The sequence below is a fragment of the Lagenorhynchus albirostris genome, chromosome 1 (genome assembly GCF_949774975.1).
Source record: "Lagenorhynchus albirostris chromosome 1, mLagAlb1.1, whole genome shotgun sequence".
In the NCBI taxonomy this organism is placed as follows: Eukaryota; Metazoa; Chordata; class Mammalia; order Artiodactyla; family Delphinidae; genus Lagenorhynchus; species Lagenorhynchus albirostris.
In genome coordinates this window covers 161,896,617-161,921,868 of record NC_083095.1, presented here as the reverse complement: position 1 = coordinate 161,921,868, position 25,252 = coordinate 161,896,617, and the positions used below count along the sequence as shown (strand labels likewise).

The window sequence follows — 25,252 nt, the reverse complement described above, 5'->3', positions numbered from 1 at the left end:
TTTTTTTTGCGGTACACGGGCCTCTCACCGTTGTGGCCTCTCCCGCCGCAGAGCACAGGCTCCGGACGCGCAGGCTCAGCGGCCATGGCTCACGCGCCCAGCCGCTTCGCGGCATGTGGGATCTTCCCGGACCGGGGCACAAACCCGCGTCCCCTGCATCGGCAGGTGGACTCTCAACCACTGCGCCACCAGGGAAGCCCTCATGTGGATGTTTTGAGAATTATGCAGAAAAATTAACGTGTATGAAAGCATTTAAAAAATACAATGAGCACGTTACAGACGTGATTGTTAACACATGACAAAGGAAGACAGTAGAGTCTCGGTCCCTGAACAAGCTTCCTGGTCAACTGTGTGAAGTAGTTTAGGTGGAGGCAGAAGTGGGACCATCACTAATTATCAGCTTCCTCAGGTCCTTTCCCCTTTGTTTTGGGACCTTTAAACATAGCCTAGTTTTAATAATTAGAGTCCCCAGGTGAGAGAGGGCAGAGAGAAAGCAAAGCATCTTTCCTCAGGTGTAACATGGACGATACAGGCTATAGCAGGTAGTAGAGCTTTCAGCAGATTCTGGGGAAGAAAGTCCAGCCCCAGACTGTGCCTTGGGGATGTAGGGGTTACTGTCTTCAGGATACCCTGGATCTGGCCACACTGTCCTCCAGGGAGCTTCTTATTTTCTGGGTGAGCACAATTAATTTTCTAGAAATGTTAAGGCCTTGATAGAAAGCTTATTTTGTTTTGCTTTTGGAAGAAGTTAGTTTCTGAAGATTGAAAAACATAGAACATTTAAACATCATTGGCATACCTAAAATTACTTTAAAAATCTCTTGATAGATAAAGATATTTGTGTAACTTTATTACTAATAAAATGATTCAGTTGAGATGTTAAGTTTAAAAGTACATTTCAATAATTTTAGTTTCGGTTGTTGGACTGAGACCCCTCTTGTTTACTTCCTTTCCCTCCCCAAACCTGAATGAGTGACAGAAGAAATACAAAAAGAAAATCTATTATCTGTTTTATTACAGCAGTGAAAAGCATGGAAATATTTAATAGGTCAAGAAGTTTTAAGGACTTTCTAGAAGAGGTGAATTATGAGGCCACTAAAAGGAAAAAGAAGGTTTTAAAAAAGTATAGAAAGATGTATCATGTAATCTCTCAGGAAATTATAGCAGTTATGAACCATTATGTATCATTTCACATGGCATCTGAATATGTAAGGTAACAGCTGTCAATGCATAGAGAACTGACAAAAATCAGAGTAGAAGATTTTGCATACCTTTCTCATAAAATAACAGATAATTAAATAATAGATAGGCTCATAGAGAATTTTCATAAAGTATGACTATTAACTTTGATTGTAAATCATATAGATATTTGCATTCCTCAAATTGAGAATTCATTTCAAATTTCTTTAAAACAATTTCAATAATCAGTTATTTATTGGGATATGGGAAAAAAACTCAACAGATTTCTCAAAGTAAAATCATAGAACACAAGGATTACAAGGAAGGTATAGTTGCCAAATTCTGGATGTTTGGAAATGGGAGAACATGTAAAAATAATTCTTGTTTCAAGAGGAAATGAAAAGTAAAATTAAAGATCACTTAGTCATGAGAACTGTCTATGTCAAAATCTGTGATATATGGCTAAGTCTTCAATGCATTTAATAGAAAATAAATTGTTGGAAGAGAGTGAATAAATCATTCAAGCCAAAAAGCTAGGAAAATAACAGCAAAGTAAATCACTCTAGGTGGAAGGAAGAAATCAATACAGATAAATGAGGAATTAATAAAATATAAAACCATAATAACAAAAAGGTAGAATCAATAAATAAAACCAAGAACTCTTTTTTTTTTTTTTTGAAAGACCACCTCTACTAAGTGTGAGCAAGAGAGGGAAAAGGGAAAACACAAACTACGTAAGGAATTAGAAGGATATAATGACAGATGTGGATTTTTTTTGAATTTTATTTAATTTTTTTTGATACAGCAGGTTCTTATTAGTTATCCATTTTATACCTATTAGTGTATATATATCAATCCCAATCTCCCGATTCTTTAAATTAAAAAAAAAGAGAGAGATTATTATGAACAGGTGTCAGAAATCAGGGCTGCCAGCAGCTGTCTAACCCAAGGGCTGAGGTCTGGGAGTGTCAGTGGCACAGGCTTTGGGCAGCTCAGGGGTAGGGTACCAACACAGATGGAAATTCCAGATTTAATCTACCAACAAAGACGCCCTCACACCAGGTAGGCTTTACAAAAATAATTTTCACCTCTCTGCTTTCCCCTGTTTGTCCTGATGGTTTGCTGAGATATTTGCATTGCATTTCCCTAACCTGAACACACATACCCATCCCCCGATGTCCTCAGTTATTCTAGAAGGGAGGTTTTGTTTTTAACTTTTTTGTTTTTAAACTACGTGAGTTATTTTTTTCAGTGTTCAACTTGATTGCCTATTTTTGCCAACATGTTTGGTGGCATCCTCTTTAATTTGTAAAGGGTTTATTCCTTGTATTGATTCCTGGGCTGTCCTGGAAGCACCACCAGTATGTGTACATCAAGGCCTGTGAGTTTTAGGCCATTTGTTTCTTGGCATTTTTTCCCCCAAAGAAATAGAAGAGTCTAAGTAGAAAGTATTCCCGCCTCTACCTCCTCTCATCCTCACCCCTCAGAGGTGACTCCTAGATACCTGATGGCTTTTCATGTCCAAAGAGGGTTGTATACATGGAATGACCACTCTATGTTGTGTTTTAATTAATATTGAATATATATAAAGTTATAAATCTAAAACCTAGGTTTTTTTCTCTTTCTTTTTTTAAAATTAATTTTTATTGGAGTATAGTTGCTTTACAATGTTGTGTTAGTTTCTGCTGTACAGCAAAGTGTATCAGTCATATATATACATATATCCCCTCTTTTTTGGATTTCCTTCCCATTTAGGTCACAACAGAGCACTGAGTAGAGTTCCCTGTGCTACACAGCAGGTTCTCATTAGCTATCTGTTTTATACATAGTAGTGTATATATGTCAGTCCCAATCTCCCAATTCATTGCATCCTCCCTTCCCCCCTTGGTAACCATAAGTTTGTTCTCTACGTCTGTGACTGTATTTCTGCTTTGCAAATAAGTTCATCTGTACCATTTTTCTTGATTCCACATATAAGCGATATTATACGATAAAAAACCTAGTTCTTCTTAAGCCTTAAACTGCACATACAGATTTTATTTATAAATTAGTAATTTCAGTATAAAAATGATCATTTTTAGTTAATCTTCATTTTAGTTTCCATTAAGTCATAAGCTGAAGAGATGAAATCCTTATACATTTGTCACCAACTAGTTACATAATTAAGCAAATTCCCTTAATGCAAATTCCTGCAATACAAATGCAGTGCATAGGAGTCCCTCAAACTTAACATCAAATCTAAAACAGGATTCTCCTATGCACTTACATTTCTTGTAACTCTAATAAAATGTAAACATTAAGTTATCAAATTTTCTTAAACATTTCAAAGACCTTCATAAACAATTGAACATACTGAAGAGAGTTCAAAGTTTACAAAACTCATTACCAGGTCAAGTACACATACACACAGGCACATTCCCATACACACAGCTAGCACACGTGTGTCAGTAATATGGGTTTGATTCATTTCTTCATTTCTGTACTGTCTTTTTAAACCTTCCTGGGGCCCCAAATTTAAGCATTCAGCTAAGGGGAACAAATACAATTTCAGGTTGGATGAGAGTGCTTCGTTGAAAGCTTCTGACCCTGAACAGATCATAGATTTTTAAATGACAAAAATGAGGTTTTTTGTATTAGCCATCACTCCCAGCTTGCTTTTTTCCTTAGCAATGTACAGTGGACATCTTCCCAGTACCTATAGATCTTCTGTGTGTTTTCCCCCTGTGATTAAAGAGTATTCCTTACTTGGATGTTTCACAATTTATCAAGTCAATCTCCTATTGATTGTAATTTAAGTTGTTTTCAGTTTTTATGACTATGTAAAATGGTCTAAGAAACATCTTTTTACCTCCGTGCAGTTTACTGGTATGTTTCTAGATGCTAAGCCCCTGGAAATATGATAGATGGTACATTAATAGGTACTTCACCTTGATCTCAGAGAGATCGTATCATTTAGCACTCCTATTGTATATAAAAGGGCCCATTACTCCATATCTGTATAATACCTTATATGGCGTCTAGTCAATTAAAAAAGATTTTGGGGGGGTCAATCTGGTGGGTGGAAAGTATCTCCTTTTAATTTATAATTTTCCTGAATATTTTGTCAAATGTTTATAAGCAACTTGTATTTCTCCTCTTTTGTGGATTGCCTTCTTTCTAGTCAGGTTGCTTTTTTTTTCTAATGGGAGTACGGAGTATAATAGATACTAACCCTTTATTTTTTTGCATTTTCGTTTCTGTTCACCACTTTTATCAAACTTCGTGTATTGTGTCTTTTCACCGTTCCATTTGAAATTTTATGGAGTCAGAATTTAGGTCTTTTCATCTATGATGCTTGGATTTCGGTGATGTCTGGAATATCCTTTCCACCCCCATATTTCAAAATATTCTCCTGCATAGTTTCGTACTTTTACAGTTTGTTTTTAGGTCCATATTTTTAATCCTGTATGTAGTGTGATGTATGAATCTAACTTTATTATTAATTTGCCAAGTTTTAACCAAAAAAAGAAAAAATTGAAAGTGTGATAGGCTTTGAATTACTTTTACATGTTAATTGGGGGAGGATTTACATATTTCCAAAACTGAATTTTCCCATCTAGGAATGTGGCTTTTCAAGTATGTATTGTACATTTCTCATAATATTTCTTCCTCGTTATTGCTTATTATTTAATTGCTGCTCTTATGAGCGGATCTCCTTTTCCTTTAAAACATTTTCTTTTGGGCTGTTGATGGTATAAAGTAAAGCTATTGAAATGCGCATAGTTAACTTTTATTGTATAGTCTCACATTCATTTTCTGGGTAACCAACAGCCAGAGTATACAGGAATGGTTTTGAGGAAGGAAAGATTCAGTCTTAACCTGGCACGGAAACCTTTGTTGTTAGCATCTTCTGCCCACAGAACAGAAGAATATGTATTTCAGTGATAATATGGATACTAGTGACGATGATTCTTTTGTCGTTGGCTTACTGAGGTCGTTTCTCACATGAATCCTTATTATGGCATCCTTATACAAGTACAGAAATTCAAGTTCACCCAGCAAATAAGGAAAGTTTGGCTCAGAAATGTCTAGTCTTGGTTTTGAGAGACCTTCAAGCACAACCGATAAACTAGTGGAGCATAATAACTTGTCCAAGTTTCCTAAATATTACATTAATATTCATTTTAATGTTGAATAAGAAGTTAGTGTTCTCCACCATCATTGGGAGGAACAATTATTGGAAGGATGTCCCAGAATCAAAAAGTTAAGAAAATATTACCTCTTCCAAAAATGTTGAAAATGTCCATTTGGATTAAAATCATTAAATGGTGTTATAAATATTAAATTGATCAAATTTATTTCTCTGTTTGTTTTTCTGTAGAATTCACTGTTGGTCATTTACCAATATCTTCATGTGTTTCTCTTTTTTTAAGAAAATAGACGTTACCAATAAAGCTGTTGCAGAAATTCTTTCAAAAGCTACAGAATATCTTCAGCCGAATCCAGGTAAAGTTAGAAAATGTCTTGAAATATTCAATTGTTCATTCGCTGTCACAGATTCTAATAATCTAGGTTTACCGAGCGTATGGTTGACGTGATCTGGAAACAATGTCCTCTGTGTCCGAATAATGAAATTCAGTTTTTTTAAGTTGAGTGACTAAAGGTAGTTGCAGTGACTCCTAGCTGATGACAAACAGAACAGACACTTCTGTGAACTATGGTGACGTTATTTGGGTGGAGTCTTGGTCTTAGCAGCAAGACACTGCTAAGCAAAGACGTTTTTTATGAGGTGCTTCGGAAACCCACTAAATATTTTGTCCATGTTTTCTTATTCAGCTGTTTCCTCTTTTTTTCTTTTTTTTAAAAATTTCTGCCATCCTGTTCTGACGGTGCCTGTGACTTTGAAATGGCTTTCACTTCATGGCTTAAATGCTGATGAAGTGAGGTATGATAAACATGAGAAACATGAGAAGGTCCAGTGTTACCGCAGCTTCTGGACAGGAGGTCTTTTCACTCCTAGGTATTGAAGTAGCATCCCTTGATGAAGTTTTCCTAAGTTCTAAACTATAGAAACCAATAGAGGGCGTCCAAGCTTTGAATTCTGTGGCTTTCCAAATCTGCCTTTACTTTGTATGAATTTATTATTTGCACATAATTATCGTGATTGCCTCGACTGTAGGAATCAGCACACATCCAACCATCTGAAAATCTAGAAAATAAATTTAAAAACATACATTGAATAAAATATTATGTCCAGGCAGGATGGCAGGTATAGAATTCTTTAAAATTGTACAGCTGATTATAGTTTTAAAAAGCATAATTATATATCTGTTCCTGGGCCTCATCCGTGATTGAACCACACGAGTCCCTTTTCCTGATGAATCAGTCAACACATGTTTAGCAAATGCTCCCTCTAGGCAAGGGGGTTTCCTGGGTCCTGGGATATACGGTTGAGTTGGAAGGGAACCTGCCCTCAATGAGCTGACACTGGAATGGGGTAGGGAGGTACTGGCCAAAGTGTCCACTTGGCCAGACACCTCTGGTTATTCCTGGAGAAGAGGAAGGGAGGCCTAGCAGCCTCTCATTCCATTTAGTGGCCCTCAGTCACAGGACTGCTGCATCCCACATCCCGCCCTGACAGTGGGGAAGAGGAGCAGAGTGTGTGTGTGTGTGTGTGTGTGTCTGTGTGTCTGTGTGGCGGGAGAGTGACGCCTGTGTGCCTGGGGACCAGGAGGATAAGTGCTTCAAGGATGAGGTGGGCAAGATTCAAAAAGACTGGCACCGTGAGTGTCTAAAGCTTTGCTACTCGAAGTGTGGTCCATGGCCCAGGAGGATTGGCATCCCCTGAGAGACTGTGGGAAATGCAGAAACTTGGGCTCATCCCAGACTGACTGCATCAGACTCTACATTTTAACAGGATCCTTGGTGCTTTGCATGCACAATAAATATGTAATTATTAAAATAAAAGACAATAAAAATTTACCCTTTTACAACCTAAAATTACCTCACCCACCACCTAGCCTACAGAATAAATTCCCAAATCCTTAGCTTGGTGTTCAGTTCATAGTCACATTTCCCCCTAGGTATTTCCTGATTTGTCCTGTATTAATTTCTTCTTTGGTCAAAGCAGCCTACTCTTAATAAGCATTCCCCCTTCTTCATCTTACACTATTTCTGCACTTTTGGGGGGCATCTTTCCATCTTTATTCAGCGTATTGTTATATTTTCCTTTCTGTACACCACATCAGACTTTATTTGCATAATTACATCTTGTATTTTCTGCCTTCCAGTAACTAGACTGTGAGCTCCTTGAGGTCAGAGGCTGTCTTAGGTCTCTCTGGAGTCCCAGTAATTAGCATGGTGTGTCGCACAGAGCTGGGATTAGTAAACACTCATGGCCTAAGTCAGAGAAAGGACTTAGTGGCCACCTGTCATTTCCCTTGGGTCCAGGAGTGGAGCTGCACCTGAGGGACCATCAACACAGACTCCGGTTCCCCACGGGGGCATCTGTCTCCTACTGGTTAGGCTTCCTAGACAGAAGTGTGCAGCGCAGTGGCCCTGTACCATGAAGTTAAATATCATCAGTCTGGATACACTCTTGGGGGTGGGGGGCTGTTAACCACCAGTTGGTTTGCAACACCCACCTCAGCAATTCTGTTGTTAGTTTGCAATTGGTCCCCAGGAAAATTTGTCTGCCCACGTGTGGGTGTGTGACTCAGTGAGTGAGCTGTGGGTGGGGTAATGAGAGCCCCGGTTACTATTATTTGGGAGTCCACAGTGTGTACTATAATTTCTATTTTTCATCACGTTTGTGCAACAGTGCCCTTAGCACCCACCCTGGTTAAGAATCTAGAAAACCATGCGAGTAACTTGGTGACACAAGTTACCTTCCTGTCTCAGGGCTCTGACATTTTGTCTAGGGCGACCTTGATTTCTCCAGCCCCGTTTGTTACATGCTATGTACCTGTCACTCCGCCGTGCCATTTTAAGGAATTACAAATGATAATGTTTTTAAGCATACAGAGCTAAGCTAGGAATGCTGAACACTGTGTCGAAGATCCGAGGACAGGTGAAAACCACGGGGTACCCACAGACGGAAGGCTTGCTGGGCGACTGCATGCTGAAATACGGGAAGGAGCTCGGGGAAGGTTCCGCTTTTGGTGAGTATTCCCACATCACCCGGGAGAGCTGAGAATGCATCCTTTGTCGATTTTAGGTCATGCACAAAACCTTCATCTTAACAACGCTTGTTATTTTTTTCATATTATCAAAGCAATACATGTTCGGGAATTCCCTGGCGGTCCAGTGGTTAAGACCCTGGTGCTTCCAATGCAGGGGGCGCGGGTTCGATCCCTGGTTGGGGAACGAAGATCCTGCATGCCGAGTGGCGCAGCCAAAATATAAATAAATAAATAAAAATTAAAAGAAAAGTAATACATGTTTATCGCAGGAAGTTTAGAAAACATAGGCAAGTAAAATAAAGGAAAATGCCAGCATCACCCATAGTTCCCTACCCAGTGATGGGCCCAATTACACACTTTGCTGTATATCCTTTATACCTTTAGTTTATTCTCATATATATATTCACATACACCTTTAAAAAAATTAAAATGGGGTTATAGTATACATACCCTAATTCCCTTTTGTAATCTGCTTCTTCCCACTGGCTGTAGCATGGTCCATGTCATAAGACAGTCTTCTACCACATTGTTTTTTTTTTTTGTTTTTTTTTTTGCTGTACGCGGGCCTCTCAGTGTTGTGGCCTCTCCCGTTGCGGAGCACAGGCTCTGGACGCGCAGGCCCAGCGGCCATGGCTCACGGGCCCAGCCGCTCCGCGGCATGTGGGATCTTCCCAGACCGGGGTACGAACCCGTGTCCCCTGCATTGGCAGGCGGACTCTCAACCACTGCGCCACCAGGGAAGCCCTACCACATTGTTTTTAAAGGCTGCATAATAGTCCATGTATCCACAGTTTTTCTTCTTTATGTGAAAAAAAAATTACATAGCATTTACGATAGGCACTTCCATGGATAAAGCTTTGGGAATATCCAAGATTATATTCTTAGATGAAATTCCTGGTAGTGAAGTTGCTGAGTCAAGAGTATGCCCGGCTGGGAGGCCCACGGGAGCGGCGGAGATTGTCAGTCCGGGAGGCGCCGGGAGGGCTTCCTCAGGGTTGTGGGCTAGGAAGGCCGTTGCGAGGTGCCTCCTCACATACCCCTCGCGGGCCCAGCAGGCCAACAGTGTGGGGCGGCGGCGACGTCGACGACCGGGGCTGGGAGCACTGGCGGCCAGGGTCGCAGCCATGGCCGAGTCTGTGGAGCGGCTGCAGCAGTGGGTCGAGGAGCCGGAGCGGGAACTGGCCCAGGAGAGAAGTCGCCGGGCCCTGGGGGACGGCGATGGAGGAGGCGGTCGGGCCTGCGTCGAAAAGATGAGCCCCGAAGTGGTGGATTCCAACCCCTACAGCCGCCTGATGGCATTGAAACGAATGGGAATTGTAAGTGACTATGAGAAACTCCGTACCTTTGCTGTAGCAATAGTGGGTGTTGGTGGAGTTGGCAGTGTGACTGCTGAAATGCTGACAAGATGTGGCATTGGTAAGTTGCTACTCTTTGACTATGACAGGGTGGAACTGGCCAATATGAATAGACTTTTCTTCCAGCCTCATCAAGCAGGATTAAGTAAAGTTCAAGCAGCAGAACATACTTTGAGGAACATTAATCCTGATGTTCTTTTTGAAGTACACAACTACAATGTAACCACAGTAGAAAACTTTGAACGTTTCATGAATAGAATAAGTAATGGTGGATTAGAAGAAGGAAAACCTGTTGACCTAGTTCTTAGCTGTGTGGACAGTTCTGAAGCTCGAATGACAATAAATACAGCTTGTAATGAGCTTGGACAAACATGGATGGAGTCCGGGGTCAGTGAAAATGCAGTTTCAGGGCATATACAGCTCATAATTCCTGGAGAATCTGCTTGTTTTGTGTGTGCTCCACCACTTGTAGTTGCTGCAAATATTGATGAGAAGACTGAAACGGGAAGATGTTTGTGCAGCCAGTCTTCCTACCACTATGGGAGTGGTTGCTGGGATCTTGGTACAAAATGTGTTAAAGTTTCTGTTAAATTTTGGTACTGTTAGTTTTTACCTTGGATACAATGCAATGCAGGATTTTTTCCCTACTATGTCCATGAAGCCAAATCCTCAGTGTGATGACAGAAATTGTAGGAAGCAACAGGAAGAATATAAGAAAAAGGTAGCAGCACTGCCCACACAGGAGGTTGTTCAAGAAGAGGAAGAGATAATACATGACGACAATGAGTGGGGTATTCAGTTGGTACCTGAGGTTTCAGGAGAGGAACTGAAAAATTCTTCAGGTCCAATTCCTGACTTACCTGAAGGAATTACAGTGGCATATACAGTTCCCCCAAAGCAAGAAGATTCTGTACCTGAAGTAACAGTGGAAGATTCTGGTGAAAGCTTGGAAGACCTCATGGCCAAGATGAAGAGCATGTAAATAATGGACTGGCCTGTATTTTATTTCCTGTGTCTAAACCTGTTCCCTAGCAATTAAAAAAAATCATTTAAAACTGAGAAAACTTAGGGCAACATCAGTTGATGTATAATCTTCACTGAATTATTATATTTTTTAAAAATACTGTGACTATTGCTTGTTACCTGCCCCCCCCCACTTCAACTAAATCAGAAACTCTCCTAAAACTCGTTTCATTCTAGTAAGAAAACTTCAAAGGATTATTGCAGGCAGTTATAAATCTTATTTAAAACTTAGCCATTGAACTGTTTTGGCCTTTTGGGAGGGGTGGGAAGAAAGGACCAATTTGATTTGCCTGAGGCCATGGACAACAGAATAGGGTGTGGTCAAATATAGGGAAAGGACAAGAGGTACAACTGATTGATTCGAGCCAGCAGGCATCTACTCATTGTGTTTGGAATTGCTCTCTACAGGAAAACTGCCCACGACTACTAACTTGAGCAATAATGAATTTCAAATAGTAAACCTGTAAAATAAAAACATCCTTTCAAATGTTCCCTGATGAAACACAAGCTGAAATACAGTCATTGGAAAAGTTTGTAAACCTCTGAATTATATATTCAAAACAAGACAGAGGCAAATAAGAGGAAGCTTTCTTTATGGATAGACAGATAAACATATTTTCAGGATGTACAAATTCTATTTCTGCACTGATTAAGAAAAAGCATATCATCTGTGGAACATATATCTGAGTCAGTGTGCTTTATTGAGGAGCAAAAGATAAATTTAGGCTAAGATCATCTAAATTATACCCATCATATGGGCTACCTTCTAATACTTTATTTTATTTAAATTTGATTCCGTGGGTAATTAGATATTGGCAAAGGTTTGTCCTGGGTAACAGACAATAAAAGAGGTCTAAATTGCCTCTGCAACGACTGACATGTATTTCTTCACAGGGAAGAGTATCATTTTCCCTGATCGTGACCATGAAATCGTAATTTGATAAACTGGTTTTCTCTGGATTTTGCATACAAATAATGAAGGCTTAGAGAACCTTGTTTGAAATAAATTCCTAATGGTTTGGAGACTAATAAAGACACATGCATGTGTGACCATTATCTGTAGGCTGGTACTATGCTAGTCTCCTATTTTGATGACTTCTTTGCTCTGAAAAGATATAAATGTCTAAATTCTATCTCTAGGAGGAAAATGTCATTAAAAAATTGAAAGTGCATTTCCCACTTGTAAAGTAAAATTCTAAAAATAATTTCAGAAAGCCCCAAATATCAAATATGTTTAATATATTAGCTTTGAGATTTTAGCATACTGTGATTCTTATGTTTAGAGTGATGTCAGGAAAGTATGGGGATAGTTTTTCTAGCCTTGAAACATATTTACGTTGCCATAGTAGATCATTTGTTGTTTAAAATTTTAGTGTAGTCATCTGTAAAATAACTTTTCTAGTTCCTAGAGAGGCTTTGAATTTCAAAAAAGAAATGCAGTCTTTCTAAGTCCCACTCCTTTGGTATACAAATTTGGTACCTCTGGTACACTAATTTGGTAGGGCTTTACTTATAGGTTTATATAGTTTGATAAATAGCTAGAACCTACTATCATTTTTTTAAACAATTTTTATTGGAGTATGGTTGATTTACAATATGTGTTAGTTTCAGTACACAAATTGAAACAGTTATACATATTAGAACCTGCTATCTTCTAAAGACCTTTTTTCTGTTCTTAATTTGGCACTGTACCCTGCTGGTGTCTTATACTGTACCAAATCTTATCTAATTTTTTTGTCATATCTTCCATTAAAGTTATTATTTTAGCAGAAAAAATCTGGTGACAAGTATCTTTTGTAACCTGGAGAGCTCTCTTGACAATCTGTATGCCATGAAAACCTGTATATGTAGGCAGCTATGAAAAATTAATCATCACTGGATTTTACATTACTAAATAAACTCATTAGTGCTTGACCAGAAAAAAAAAAAAAAAAAAGAGTCTGCCCGATTTTTCAGGTGTTTGAAGCATAGTCCCAAATGACCCTCCAGAAAGGTTATACCATTTTGACACTCCTGCCAGGAAGGTATGAGAGTGTGTTTCTCAGCACAGGTACTAACTCTGGGAATTGTCTTTTTAGTTTCCTTTTAAATAACTGATAATTTGATTTATAGCAAATAAAACTGATATCTGGGCGCTGTTTTAACTTTATTTTTTGGATTATGCGTGAGGTAGATTTTTTTTTTTCACGTTTGTCATCATCTTTGTGAATTGTATATCTGTGTCCTTTGCCTATTTTTCTATTAAGGTGTTCATTTTTTTTTTTTTTCTTACTGGTTTATGAGCTTTTTCAGTGGTCAGGATACTTGCTTTTTGTCTGTTTCATATGTTGATGAAGTTTTGCCCCAGGTAGGCATGTACCTTCTGATGTTGTAGGTGGAGGTCATTTTAATGGAAGAAGATATTTGCTTTTTATTTAGTGGTGCTCATTGGTCTTCTTTTATGGTTTATAGCTTTGGTATCATGTTTAGAAAAACTTTTCCGCTCCTCCCCGCTTCACTAATAAGCTGTGTAAATGTTTATTTATACTTTATTTTCATACATATGTTTTCTTTTCTTACCTTTAAATTCCCAAGCTCCTGAATTTAATGGATGAGTACTGTGCAATAGGGTTTTCATTTTGTGTTCTTACAAATACATAGCCAGTTGCCCTAACATTTTATTGAAAAGTTCAACCTTTTTCTGCTGATTTTCTATAACTTTTTTGTTATAAAATTTTATATATTTTAAGTTTGTTTCTGGTCTTTCTCTTCTGTTTTCTTGGACTGTACCCTGTTTTGATCAAGTGTCATGTTGTTTTAAATATTGTCATTTTAAAATATATTTTAATATATTTAACTAAAATTTCCCCTAGATGTTATAAAAATTTCATGGACATACTCATCTGTTTTATTTTTCCAGATGAAACTTAGAGTCATTTTAAGTCCCCTCTACTAAAAAACAAGAAACTTTTAAAATTTTTTTTTTTGCTTGTAGGATCTTAGTTCCCCGACCAGGGATTGAACCCAGGCCCTTAGTAGTGAAAGCGCTGAGTCCTAACTACTGGACCCTCAGGGAATCCCCAAAAACCTTATTAAATTTTGATTGAGATTACTTTAAATTGATAAATTATATTGGGTGTGAGTCGAATTTGATATGTTAAATCTTCCGGGAGAATTTGTCACGTTTGCTACTCATGTAGTGGTAGCAAAGCAAGATATGGAAATTGACGATTCCGGTATTAGGCCATAGTCATTCATCTAGGAAAGTGGGGGGAAAGTCTTTTGAAAACTTAAAAAAAAAATCCCATATGTTAAAACACTGGTTAGTCACAGAGGGTAACAGTATCCTTCAGAGCAGTATAATGTGAATTTTATTTTATTTCCTGGGTGAATGGGGCCAAGATGGCCTATTCCTTGTCCTGAAGGCTGACCAGTGGAGGGAACAGGAGAGACCGCCAGGCAGGCCCTGACATCCATGGACAGTCCTGCAGTGCGTCTGGTCAGGTGACAGGGCAGGGGATTTGAAGGGCAGACAATTTGTTAGCTTCCTAGGTACCCAGCGAGAGAGAGCTGACATCAGGAGGGCATTAGGAACAGAGGGGTTGCTTGCTGTTCTGAGGAAAAGACTGTGCTGTAGGATGCTTTCTTCTTGGGGCCACACAGAAATTTCCTCAAGGGCAGAGACCTCCACTGGTGGAGGCTGAGTCCCACGTCCTCGTGGAATTGGAATCTTGAGCAAGGAGAGGGGGTATCAAACCCATGGAGGTGACAGCTAATATTCAGAATGTCACCTTTGGCGCCTTGTAAGAAACATATTTAGAAATGTTTTCGTCAAAGATAAATTAACTGACATTCTGGGGTGTGGGCACTGGTGGCAGAGTGAGCAGTGGGGTCAGAAGCCATATCCTCCATTTCTGACCAGCTGGGCAGGAAAGAGTCCTCAGGCCGGGAAAGGACATTCTCATTTCCATCTCAGAATGAGTTAGAACCAGACTCTGGGGAGTTAGTTAAGGAGACACAGCCTCCCAGGAGGAACAAGGCTACCCACGCGCCACAACGGAGTCTCGGTCAGCTGTGGTTTGGAGTAAGGGTTTCCACTTACATTTTGCAAGGACCTGTGACATACACTGTCTATGCTATTCCTTGAAAAAAATAAAAAGTGAGGTGAGGTGATATTGCTATCCCTGTTTTACAGATGAATCAACTGTACGTGCCTATGACTCGTAGGTGAAACAACTTGAAGGTCAGAATTAGCTAGAAATGCAAATTCTTGGGCTGGGATTTCAGGTCTTCTTCAAGCCTGGGAGTTGAGAGACCCCAAGCTCTAACTTTTTATGAAGACCCCAACTACAGGAAAAAGAGTTCAGTTTAGTGCAGCATTTCCCAGACATGTCTTCTAGAAAACCTGCAACCCTCATAGTGCTCAGCTACCAGGATGCCTGCTTTCAAATCACTGCAGGTTAGCGGGTGCCGAATACCAGGATTTAATCCAGCTAAAGCTGCCCATCGCTGCCCAAGTCTGGCATGTCTGGCCTGGACCTCACTGCAAGAGCAGACCCTTCCCACCCTGCTGAAAGGCTGTCCTGTGTGACACTGCCAGACTTTCTTTGACATCAGAAGGGGTAGGGAAACTTAGAACCATCTCAAGAATACAAGGAGTGGCCTCAAGAAGACCTAGCAGCTAGAAGCTGAGATGAGGTTTTGTTCATTTATTTCTGTTGTAATCTTTATTGGTTAATACTTAACCCCTGATGAATGAATCCTTTCATTGTTTACAAAGACGGATTTTGTTCTTGCGCCTCTAAGGAACCCTTGGTGCCAGTTCACAAAACTACCAGTTTAAAAAAAGCAGCTTTAACCCCATCTAGTGGCTGATACGGTAAGTGCCTCAGTCTGTCTGAGCCTCAGAGTTTTATTCTAGAGGTTTATTCTATGCGGTGGAGAAAGTGCAGAAGTAGTGAGGAAAATGTGGAAAATATTTAGAAAGACTTTCTCGTTTTTACATTTTCTTTTCTCTGGGTCAAGATTCAAAGGTCCCAGAGTTGAGGACCTTGTTACACACCATTGATCATCACAAACTTTTGGGAAAAAATTAAACAAATATCACTGTTAACTTAGAGTTAGGTCTGCTAAAGAACCATTTTTATTTGTATTTTCTATTGAAGGCAATGCACTGATAGAAGTTGGCGAATCCATGAAGCTAATGGCTGAGGTGAAAGACTCTCTTGATATTAATGTAAAGCAAACTTTTATTGATCCACTTCAGTTACTACAAGACAAAGATTTAAAAGAGATTGGGGTAAGTTTTCTAGGCTATAAATCTGCCTGTTGCTATTTAGTATGATGTTTATACTATTTAAAATCACTAGAACATTTCTATAGCAACTCAGTGAAAGCATCATCTTATTGTGGGTGGTAAAAAAATAACTCAGTTATGTTTACTTGGCTCATTGGGAAAGAGTCCCAGGATTAATTAGCCCTTGATTTTGTACCTTATTGAAGCCAGCTAGAAGCCAAGTTCAAGATACATATTTCTACAGTCATTTCTCACATAACAAAATGACTGCATAACTTTGTACTGGATATTTTAAAAAGCAATCTTTATTTTTTAATACCTTTTTTTTTTTTGCCACACCCCACGGCTTGTGGGATCTTAATTCCCCGACCAGGGATGGAACCCGGACCATCAGCAGTGAAAGCACAGAGTCCTAACCACTGGACTGCCAGCGAATTCCGTGTATTGGATTTTTGATTATCAAAATCATACCATACTAGCTGTATCTTTCTTTTTTTAGCATCTTTATTGGAGTATAATTGCTTTACAATGATGTGTTAGTTTCTACTGTATAACAAAGTGAATCAGCTATACATATACATATATCCCCACATACCCTCCCTCTTGCATCTCCCTCCCACCCTCCCTATCCCACCCCTCTAGGTGGTCACAAAGCACTGAGCTGATCTCCCTGTGCTATGCGGCTGCTTCCCACTAGCTATCTGTTTTACATTTGGTAGTGTATATATGCCCATGCCACTCTCTCACTTCGTCCCAGCTTACCCTTCCCCCTCCCTGTGTCCTCAAGTCCATTCTCTAAATCTGTGTCTTTATTCTTGTCCTGCCCCTAGGTTCTTCAGAACTTGTTTTTTTAGATTCCATATATATGTGTTAGCATATGGTATTTGTTTTTCTCTTTCTGACTTACTTCACTCTGTTTGACAGACTCTGGGTCCATCCATCTCACTACAAATAACTCAATTTCATTTCTTTTTATGGCTGAGTAATATTCCATTGTATATATGTGCCACATCTTCTTTATCCATTCATCTGTCGATGGACACTTCGGTTGCTTCCATGTCCTGGCTATTACTGGGCAGCTACATGGAATTAGAACACTCCCTAGCTGCGTCTTTTGATACGTTGCGCTAGTGATCGTTATTTTCCATTACTTCTTAAGGAGATCAGTACCTAGGAATCAACATGTTGTATCAGGAAAATGTTAAAATGGCCCTCCAGAGCATACACGGGAGCTTTCAGGGACCTGTAGGTAATCACATGCCACTTGCTTGCTGGTGCTTTTGCAGATATGCAGAAACAGTCTTGAGACTTCTACCCTGCCAGGGACTTCTACTCTGGAGGGACAGGCTGCATCGGGACCTTCTTTGGGCACCCCCTGGGGAAGCTGCCCAGAAGACCTTCCTGGTGGTGCCTTGAGGAGTGATCTGAATGCAGCCTGGGCCAGCTTGGAAGTCATCCAAGCCTTGGGGATGTCCCCTTTTCCTTTCTTCAGGCCCAGATTCTCATGGTGTGGTCCCTAAGCAGCATCAGCATCACATGTTAGAAATGCAAATCCTTGGGCCCTATTCCAGAGCTCCCTAATGTAAAGTCCTGGATGCCCGTATAGGCATTTAGAATTTACACCAAAACCAAAGGCTATGGAGGGGAATTCAGGAAGACTGAAAGAAAAATGAAAGCAACTGTTCAGGAACTCCTAGGATATTCTGCTACCCGACCCCCCACCCAGCCTCCCCCCACCCCCAAGCACCCTCCTCAACTCCTTACTCCCATTGCCCTCTTCCCCTCAGGCCAGTCCTCCACTGGGCCCCAGAGTCCATTATCCTCATCTCCTCAGGGCCTTTGCCACATCCGGCATCCTCTCTCCGGAATCTCCCTTCTTCCCCTTTCTCTCTATAGGCTTCTTCGGGTTAACGTTTAAACCCATCAGCACAGCAGCCCTTGACTCCCGGCTTCACATCTCGGCCCCTCCAGTCCACCCTCCACACTACAGCCAGAGTCTTCCTAAGGTACAAGCCCCCAGTAGCTGCCCACTGACTTTGGGGGTAAAGATCCAGCACCGTAGTCCCTAATTCCTGGCCCCTCCTTCTCTCTCCGGGTTGATCGCTCACCCCTTCCCACTTGAACTCTCTGCCCAGGCCTCAATGAATTACTTACAGTCCCCAGGGGGTGTTTTGCTTTGTGCTCTCTTTTTATTCTTTGTCTTTCTCCTTTTCCACCTTCTCCTGGCTAAGTCATCTCACGTTGCAGATCTCAGCTCAGATGTTCGGTCCTTGGGGAAGCTCTTGTTCTCTCCCCGGCTTAGTCAGGTGCTCCTTCTGTGCCTCCTGTGCTGTGAGCATCACTGCTTCTCTTTTTCTATTGTTTAGCAGCAAGTGCTTTGGCGTAAGGAGGCATGTTTTGTTCACTTTTGCATGACTAGCGCAGCCTTTGTGCTCACAGATTATTATTGAACAGATGATTCTAGAGAAGAGACATTCTGTGTTGCGGGGATGCCAAAACATCTTTCCCAAATGCAGAACCTTAGAACCAAATACCTCCTTTGCTGACATACATCATATGCCATTTCTTCTTGTGCTGCTGACCTTGAAGAAAGCTGTACAGAAAGTCCACTGGACGACATTGCTCTTCCACTTGACCTGGTTCAGTAGGGTAGCTAGTCATGGACACAAATGTGGATCCTGAGCAGTGAGTGGGAGAAATGTACAAAATACACATATCCTTAAATGTTTCTCCCTATGCAAAAAAATAATTTTCTAAATGGTGTCTCTTGTTCTTCAACTCTGGTTTGATAGAGAAACTGTATAAATTTAAACTTAAATCCTATAGATGATCAAGAATTAAAGAGTCTAATATTCAGAAGGCTTTTCATAGTCTCAACTGTGCTCTATATATCTTGGACATCTGGAGTGGAGAGCCTGTTCATTTAACACATGACTGACATATCTGTACAAGGTCTTGTGGACTCAAAGGGCTTCTATAAATGTTTCGTCACCCATATGTAGCCAGACTAAGCCTGGTTGTGCCCGTTTACAGCCACATATGTGGAGGCACAGAGGGATTCAGAGACTTGCCCAGAGTCAGAAGGACGTGTCAGAAGAGAGATGATTCTGACTTTTTGTCCTATATACTCTTCACCCAATCATTATGGAGGTTAGAACCAGTGCTTCCCACTAAAAAGAATAGTCAAGTTACCTACGTGCTTCAGTGGGACAATCTGTTTTCACATACACTTTCAATATCAAATATCTGTTTTCCAGGGGTTATGGTCATAAACTCCCTTGCCCTGTGCAGTTATCCCTTCTATAGTATTTCTGACATGGGATCCCTCTACTTGAACACAAACTGTGATGGGAAACTTACTACCAGACAAGGCACTGCATTCCACGAATGGACATCTCTAATATTTATACTTGTTTTACTTTGTTAAAGAGATCATATTTTTCAAAAGAAATTCCATCATTTCAGAGGTTGCCTGTGAGCATCTGTACTCTGTATCACATTCATCGAGGGCATTTATTCAACTTGTTCTGTAATTGTTTGGGAACTTTATGGAAGATGCATAAGTATTCTAGAGGATACTAGAAATTTGTGTTTTTATAATCTACTTCTTAGTGAGGAGTTGACAGTAGTACCAAAAGAAACATACTTTTTTTGGATATAGTTAATTTGGTTGGAAATTATCTGGACATTAATGGAGCCTAAGTGAGGGGTCCTATAGAGAACCTTGGAAAATTAATCTGCATACTGATACTGCATCTTTATGTTCCATATAGACACTCATTCATTCTGTCTTCCATCCATCCATCCATCCATCCATCCATCCATCCATCCGTCTACCCATTCATTCATTCCACAAATATCCCTTGTAGACCGGCGGTGAAGGGAGCCTCTAATAGATGATGAGTGCGTGCAAAAGAAGTGTAAGGTGGGATCCTGCCCCCTAGAATTTATGCCAAGAAAAAGCAATGACTATTTTCACAGAAATGCTGAATATTTCTTTGTGCTGTGTTTGAGCATCACAGTTCTCTAAAGGACCACTTTGTCTCTTAGCATCACCTGAAAAAGCTGGAAGGCCGCCGCCTGGATTACGATTATAAAAAGAAGCGAGTAGGTAAGATACCAGATGAAGAAGTCAGACAAGCAGTAGAAAAATTTGAAGAGTCAAAGGAGTTGGCTGAAAGAAGCATGTTTAATTTTTTAGAAAATGATGTAAGTATTTAAACCAAACAGGAGACTTTAATGTGAATGAAAACATTGACTGTATGACTAGGGTCAGCATGTTGAGAAGCTCTGGAGCCTTAGTTGTTACATAGTTTCCAGAATTTTCCATAACCATTATCTCCTGCCTAAGAAATAGCTTCAGATACCCAGCAAGTCCTGACTCAAATCTCAGATCTGGAGAAGTCCTGCTGATCCTGGAATTGCTTCAGAGATGTGCTCGGGTTGGCCCTGGGGAGGTGGGATTGTCTTAGAAGTGCATCGTAGACCAGCCTTTGTGTTTGAGGCCATAGCATTGGTGGTTTTGCAGGAGAATAGAAAGCCCAAGTCATGTGGTAATTTGCAGTTTTGCTAAGACTGTGAAGAGCGCTCAGTGAGGCAGATGTTTGAGGAGGAGCAGCTCTCTTGGCTAGTGGGAGAGCCTCACTCATCACCCAGCTCTCTGATGCCTTTACTTGTCATAGTGAACCTTTGGGATATAAAAGCATGACCTAAGTTTTTCAGCTGTACCATAGTGGTGCTTGTGAACTTGGGGATTGTGAAGGTCTTGACACATACCCCTCAGAAATGCTAATATCCTATCGTACCGTGACTCCTGCCACCAGCTCTTATTTGTCCAAGTAAAGTTAGCTTAAATGTAACTAAAGAGGATGGTAACCCCCAAGTGGGCACCGTGAGGGCTGAAGGCCACCCTTCTTTGCCTTGGCAATGAGAAGTCATTTGGCATTTTTTACTGCCTGATGGGAAGAGCCCTTGGCCACCTGCCCCATTTGGAGTTCCCACCCTAAGTCCAGCTTCTGTGATGCCACGAGCCACCTCAGCCCAGCATTAGCTTCGGACCTATTTGTTGGACTTTCAAACCTGTTGGAACAGGTCAGAGGGTTTATTTTTCTGCAACACTGTTCTACTTGTAATAATTGATTAAAAGGTACATTGAGGTCTTGCATCTTTCAAGTCAAGTCAAACCAAATGTACTGAGCACCTTTTATCTGCCATGGTGTTGTGGGGGAATTACGTCCACTGTTGACGAGACATTAACCCTGGAGGAAACAATGTGAAATCCCCATGATTAAACCTCAGTACCAAAAAGTGCATTCTATTATGCTTCTCCTTTAAATATCTTACCAGGTTTTTTTTCTTTTACATCTTATGAGAAATGGGAAGAGGGATAACAGTTTTCCCTGTTTTTCTTTGTTGTTTGCTTTCCCTTAAAAATAGAAATTTCCTTGAAATTATCCCCGAGCAACAGGCCATTTGGTTTGGTTTTGTCTTGGATTGCCATATTTGATTTTTTCAAGTGTGAGGTATCAGATGCATGTATTCCTTATCAGGCTGCAGCAAACATTGCCCTTCCAGTCCTGGGTACTTTAGAGGTAGATTTAAACTCTGAGGTTGAATCTCATGTGTCAGACGTGCTGTCTAACCCACGCGCTTTATTCATGACCTTTATTCATGATCTGTGTTGAGCTGTTGCAAAGTACTCCATCAGGGAGGCCTGTCTCAGTTGCTCTGGTCTTGGCAGTTGACCCAAGAGACCTCAGTTTCCCTTAGTATCAGTCAAAATCAGAAATGATCCCTTCCTTATAAGAACTCAGTCACTTGTCCATCTGTTGACAGTGTTCTGCTTGTCACAAATGAGTTTACCCCTGCCCACCCCACCCTGGGAGAAGTAAGAGCTAGCTTATAACTCAAGCCCCACGGAGGTCCTGGTGTTGGCCCTGCAGAGGCATGAATTGCAGTGTTTCCCCTAAAGTTTCCTGGGGTGGGTGGGGGGTGCCTTCATTCAGCTCTGAGGAGCATGGGCTGCTCCCTCATTTTAGGGCCTGGGTCCACGTCTTTCACTGGCAGCCATGGAAACTGGCCATTGAGATGGGAGGAGATCAGAATAATGAAACGGTGGAGGACTTTCAAAGGCTGCCTTGGAAGTAGGCTCCACCTCTTTCTCTTCCCACCTTTCCTAGCGCCATTTTCAACTGTAGTGGTTACCCTGCGTGCTGTGGTTGCTGATTCTCAAGATAATGGCAGTGCGAGGGAGACTGATGGTGGTGAGACGAGGATGACAGTGACGAAAGCTACCATTTACTGAGTGACTTATGATAGGGAGGCTGCTCTTACCTTTGCCCCTCCCAGGTTTATAGTTGAGGAGACTCACAAGTTATCGTGGAAGCTCCAGAAGACTGCCTTCTTTCTCTTCTTGGGGTAACAGCAAGTAGACCTAGAAAGGGACAACCTTGTCTTTTCCCATGACAGTGTCTGGCCATATCCAGGTGGTCTGGCAGTTCTGTTGATGAGGCAAGGTCTAGAAAATGTTCTCCAGCTCCCCTTGGACCTGACATGCTAATACTGAAACTGCCTGGTGCTTGGGGATAAATAGTGGGTGTGCCTTCTCAGGGGAAAGACAAAGAAGCAATACATGGTGGGATGAGGCATGCTTTGAACCCTCAGGCCTGTCCTTGGCCCTTCTCCAGCCACCAGGCCACGCCCAGTGGCTCTGCAGCTCACAGAACCCTGCCTTCCTGCTCCCTCTGGGTCACCAACCTCATGTCCATCCTTCGTCACTCAGACTTTTGTATCCATGTCTGCTTTTTTCATGGTGAGGGAGCTCTGAATGAAAAGCTGTGCTTCAGCATGGCTGGTGATGGCTGGGTTTTCATCCAGGAACTAAAGATGGCTGGGATCTGTCTAATTCCCAGATTAAACACAGTGGGTCTGCAGGCCCTGCCTTTGCCCAATGGATTGGACATTCCACCTGACCTGGTACCTGCTAGAGACCAGGTATATGCCTGCTTCTTGAGGACAGACTCTGTCAAACACGTGGCCTCAGGGACATGGTGGCAGGCAGCAGAGGTCCTGGCACTTTCTCCAAACACAAGTGGGACATGCTTATCTCATTGTGGGCTACAGGTTTGGGGTATCCGTCAGAACTGATCATCCTTTTGGGTTCTGACTGATTGAGGAATTGACACAAAAACCAGATTGGAATCAAGGGGAAGCCCTTTCAACTGATGAGAACACCCAATGACTGTAAGATACAGGCCTCCTGGTCACCTGTGTTGGAGGGGATGGCATGGCCAACCCACGTCCCGATTGCAGTCTCTGCTCATTGCACCCTCATTGGCAAAAGCCTCCCCAGTGCAGAGCCAGCCTGACTCACACCCAGACACAGGCTGAGACCCACGGCCTCTGGCCATGCAGAGCAGAGAACTCATCCTACTAATGAATGAGCATTCCTCGATCTCATCCACAGGAGGAGGAGTGAAGCTGGACTGGGGAAAGGGCTTGCAAGTGTTCCCTCCAAAGAGAAAGTGAAACGCAGAGTAGCGTGAAGGAAGGGAGACCATCTGAGGTGGCGTGTCTGAAGCTCCGGGGCCACCTGCCCAACTCTGTCTGGCACTAACAATGCAAACCCCAAAGTCTCGCTCTCCAGGCAACAGGCGGTATCTTCTCCAGCCCTCACGTCCTATAGCCCTGGCTAAGACACGAGAAAAGCTTCACCAGATACTGCCTACAAAATCTGTCTGCCAGAGATCTGTCTGATGTGAGAACTCCAACCGGAACTAACAGGCTTGGTCTTTCCCGGGTCTCCAAATGCAGATCATGCAACTCTTCCTAGGATTTTCTAGAGGTTTCCAGGATGTGGTTGTTCATCTGTTCTCACATCTGCATTCTCCCAACTGAGAGACAAACAGGGCAGCCAAACAAGCATGACAAACCAGCCTCCTGCCTAGAGGACAGGACCATCTGGAAAATCGAGTGGGCAGCTTGGGCCTGGGTCCACACTGGGCTCCAACTACTTACCCCAGACCTCGTCTAGACCTTAGAGCCACCTTCAGGGAGAGTGAGGTGGGCAGAGCAGAAAAGCAGCTTCACAAACCCACTTTCTTCAAGAATACAGACCCCAGGGCCAGGCCCCTCTTGCTTTTCCAGCACAGGGTCCAGTCGCCCTGGGTGTCAGGGTCCCCTAATCTCACCAATTGGACGGATCACTCCTCCTCCTGTCACGTGGAAAGAAGGGGTGGTGAGAAGGCCCTGAGTTGTTTACTCCAACATTCATTCCTAAGGGAAAGTGGCATCTGTTTTTCTACCTATTTTTGGCAGAGTTGGGGATGGGGTAATCAAAGAGGAGGGTCTCCTTTGGCGCCATGCTGTCGTCTTTCGGGGTCTTGTCAGTAAGTGCTGGATTGGAGCCCTTGAGCATCACGTCACCTCTTGTCCAGAGCTGAGTAGCTTCCTACTCTACACGCAGATGCAAGCCAGCAGGTGTTTTGGTCCATGAGATTTCCCAGGAGCCCAGAAGGGCAGGTCTAGGGCTGGTTCTTTCTGCTGTGCCAGGCTGGGATGAGGCACCCAGAGCAGCCCTCCCCTAGGAGAGAGGCCCCTGTGCCCCCCACAGTTATCTCTGAGGTGGGGGTACAGGATATTCAGCAGTTGCTTCCCAGTCTCCACCGCCATTTCTTGGGAATGCTAAATCACCCCTAGGCCTGTTAACACTCTCCTCTTCTGTCTTCGCAGAGAAGTTTATTCCTCACGATGCGACATAATGGAATGTAGGTCTTTGACATTGGCAGGGGCCAGAAATATCACACAGAAGATGCCATTTCAGACCGATGAGTCCAGGCACCTGCAATATTCTCTAAGCTCTCCTGATACAAATCCCCAGCCTGGGGACCCTCCCTCTGTCCATGGGCTCCCAGAACAAGTGGAATTACTAGATTCCGGATTCCTGGGTTCTTTCCATTGGTCTAGAGCGGTGTTTCCCAACATTCATTCCATGGGATGGAGCGTGTGTTGCGTGAATAATGTCTTTATGGTCAAATAAGTTTGGGAAAGCCTGGGTTAACCAAAATGAAACAGGTTTGCTTTATCACAAGACTTTTCAGAGTCTTTATATGAATATATGAAAAATTAATCTCCAAGAGATTCCTAAAAGAGGATACACAAGGCAGTTTCTCAAATTTGACAATTGCACTCTTCCACACCACTGTTATTATTATTATTGACATATCAAGGGACTTGTGATGTATTGAATAAGGCATTTAGGA

General features: G+C 41.8%; 2 protein-coding genes across 12 annotated transcripts in view; both read left to right on the top strand.

Moving 5' to 3' along the window:
• Positions 1-25,252, top strand: part of SH3GL3 (SH3 domain containing GRB2 like 3, endophilin A3) — a 287,126-nt gene that overhangs the window by 231,156 nt on the left and 30,718 nt on the right. For 9 of the 11 annotated variants that reach the window (XR_009542112.1, XR_009542111.1, XR_009542107.1 and 6 more), the window contains 4 exons: positions 5,592-5,664; positions 8,175-8,318; positions 15,862-15,995; positions 20,043-20,201. Coding sequence is in view for 8 of the 11 variants with exons in the window: in XM_060157494.1 (XP_060013477.1) it covers positions 5,592-5,664; positions 8,175-8,318; positions 15,862-15,995; positions 20,043-20,201 (510 nt within the window). In the remaining 3 variants the exon portion in view is untranslated. The remainder of the gene's footprint in view (positions 1-5,591; positions 5,665-8,174; positions 8,319-15,861; positions 15,996-20,042; positions 20,202-25,252) is intronic. The other 2 variants (XM_060157534.1, XM_060157537.1) reach the window with 2 other exon arrangements.
• On the top strand, positions 9,426-10,699 carry LOC132503898 (ubiquitin-like modifier-activating enzyme 5). The gene is given in 2 exon segments (XM_060120777.1): positions 9,426-10,191; positions 10,193-10,699. Coding segments are annotated over 2 exon segments (1,212 nt in total). The 5' UTR covers positions 9,426-9,463; the 3' UTR covers positions 10,677-10,699.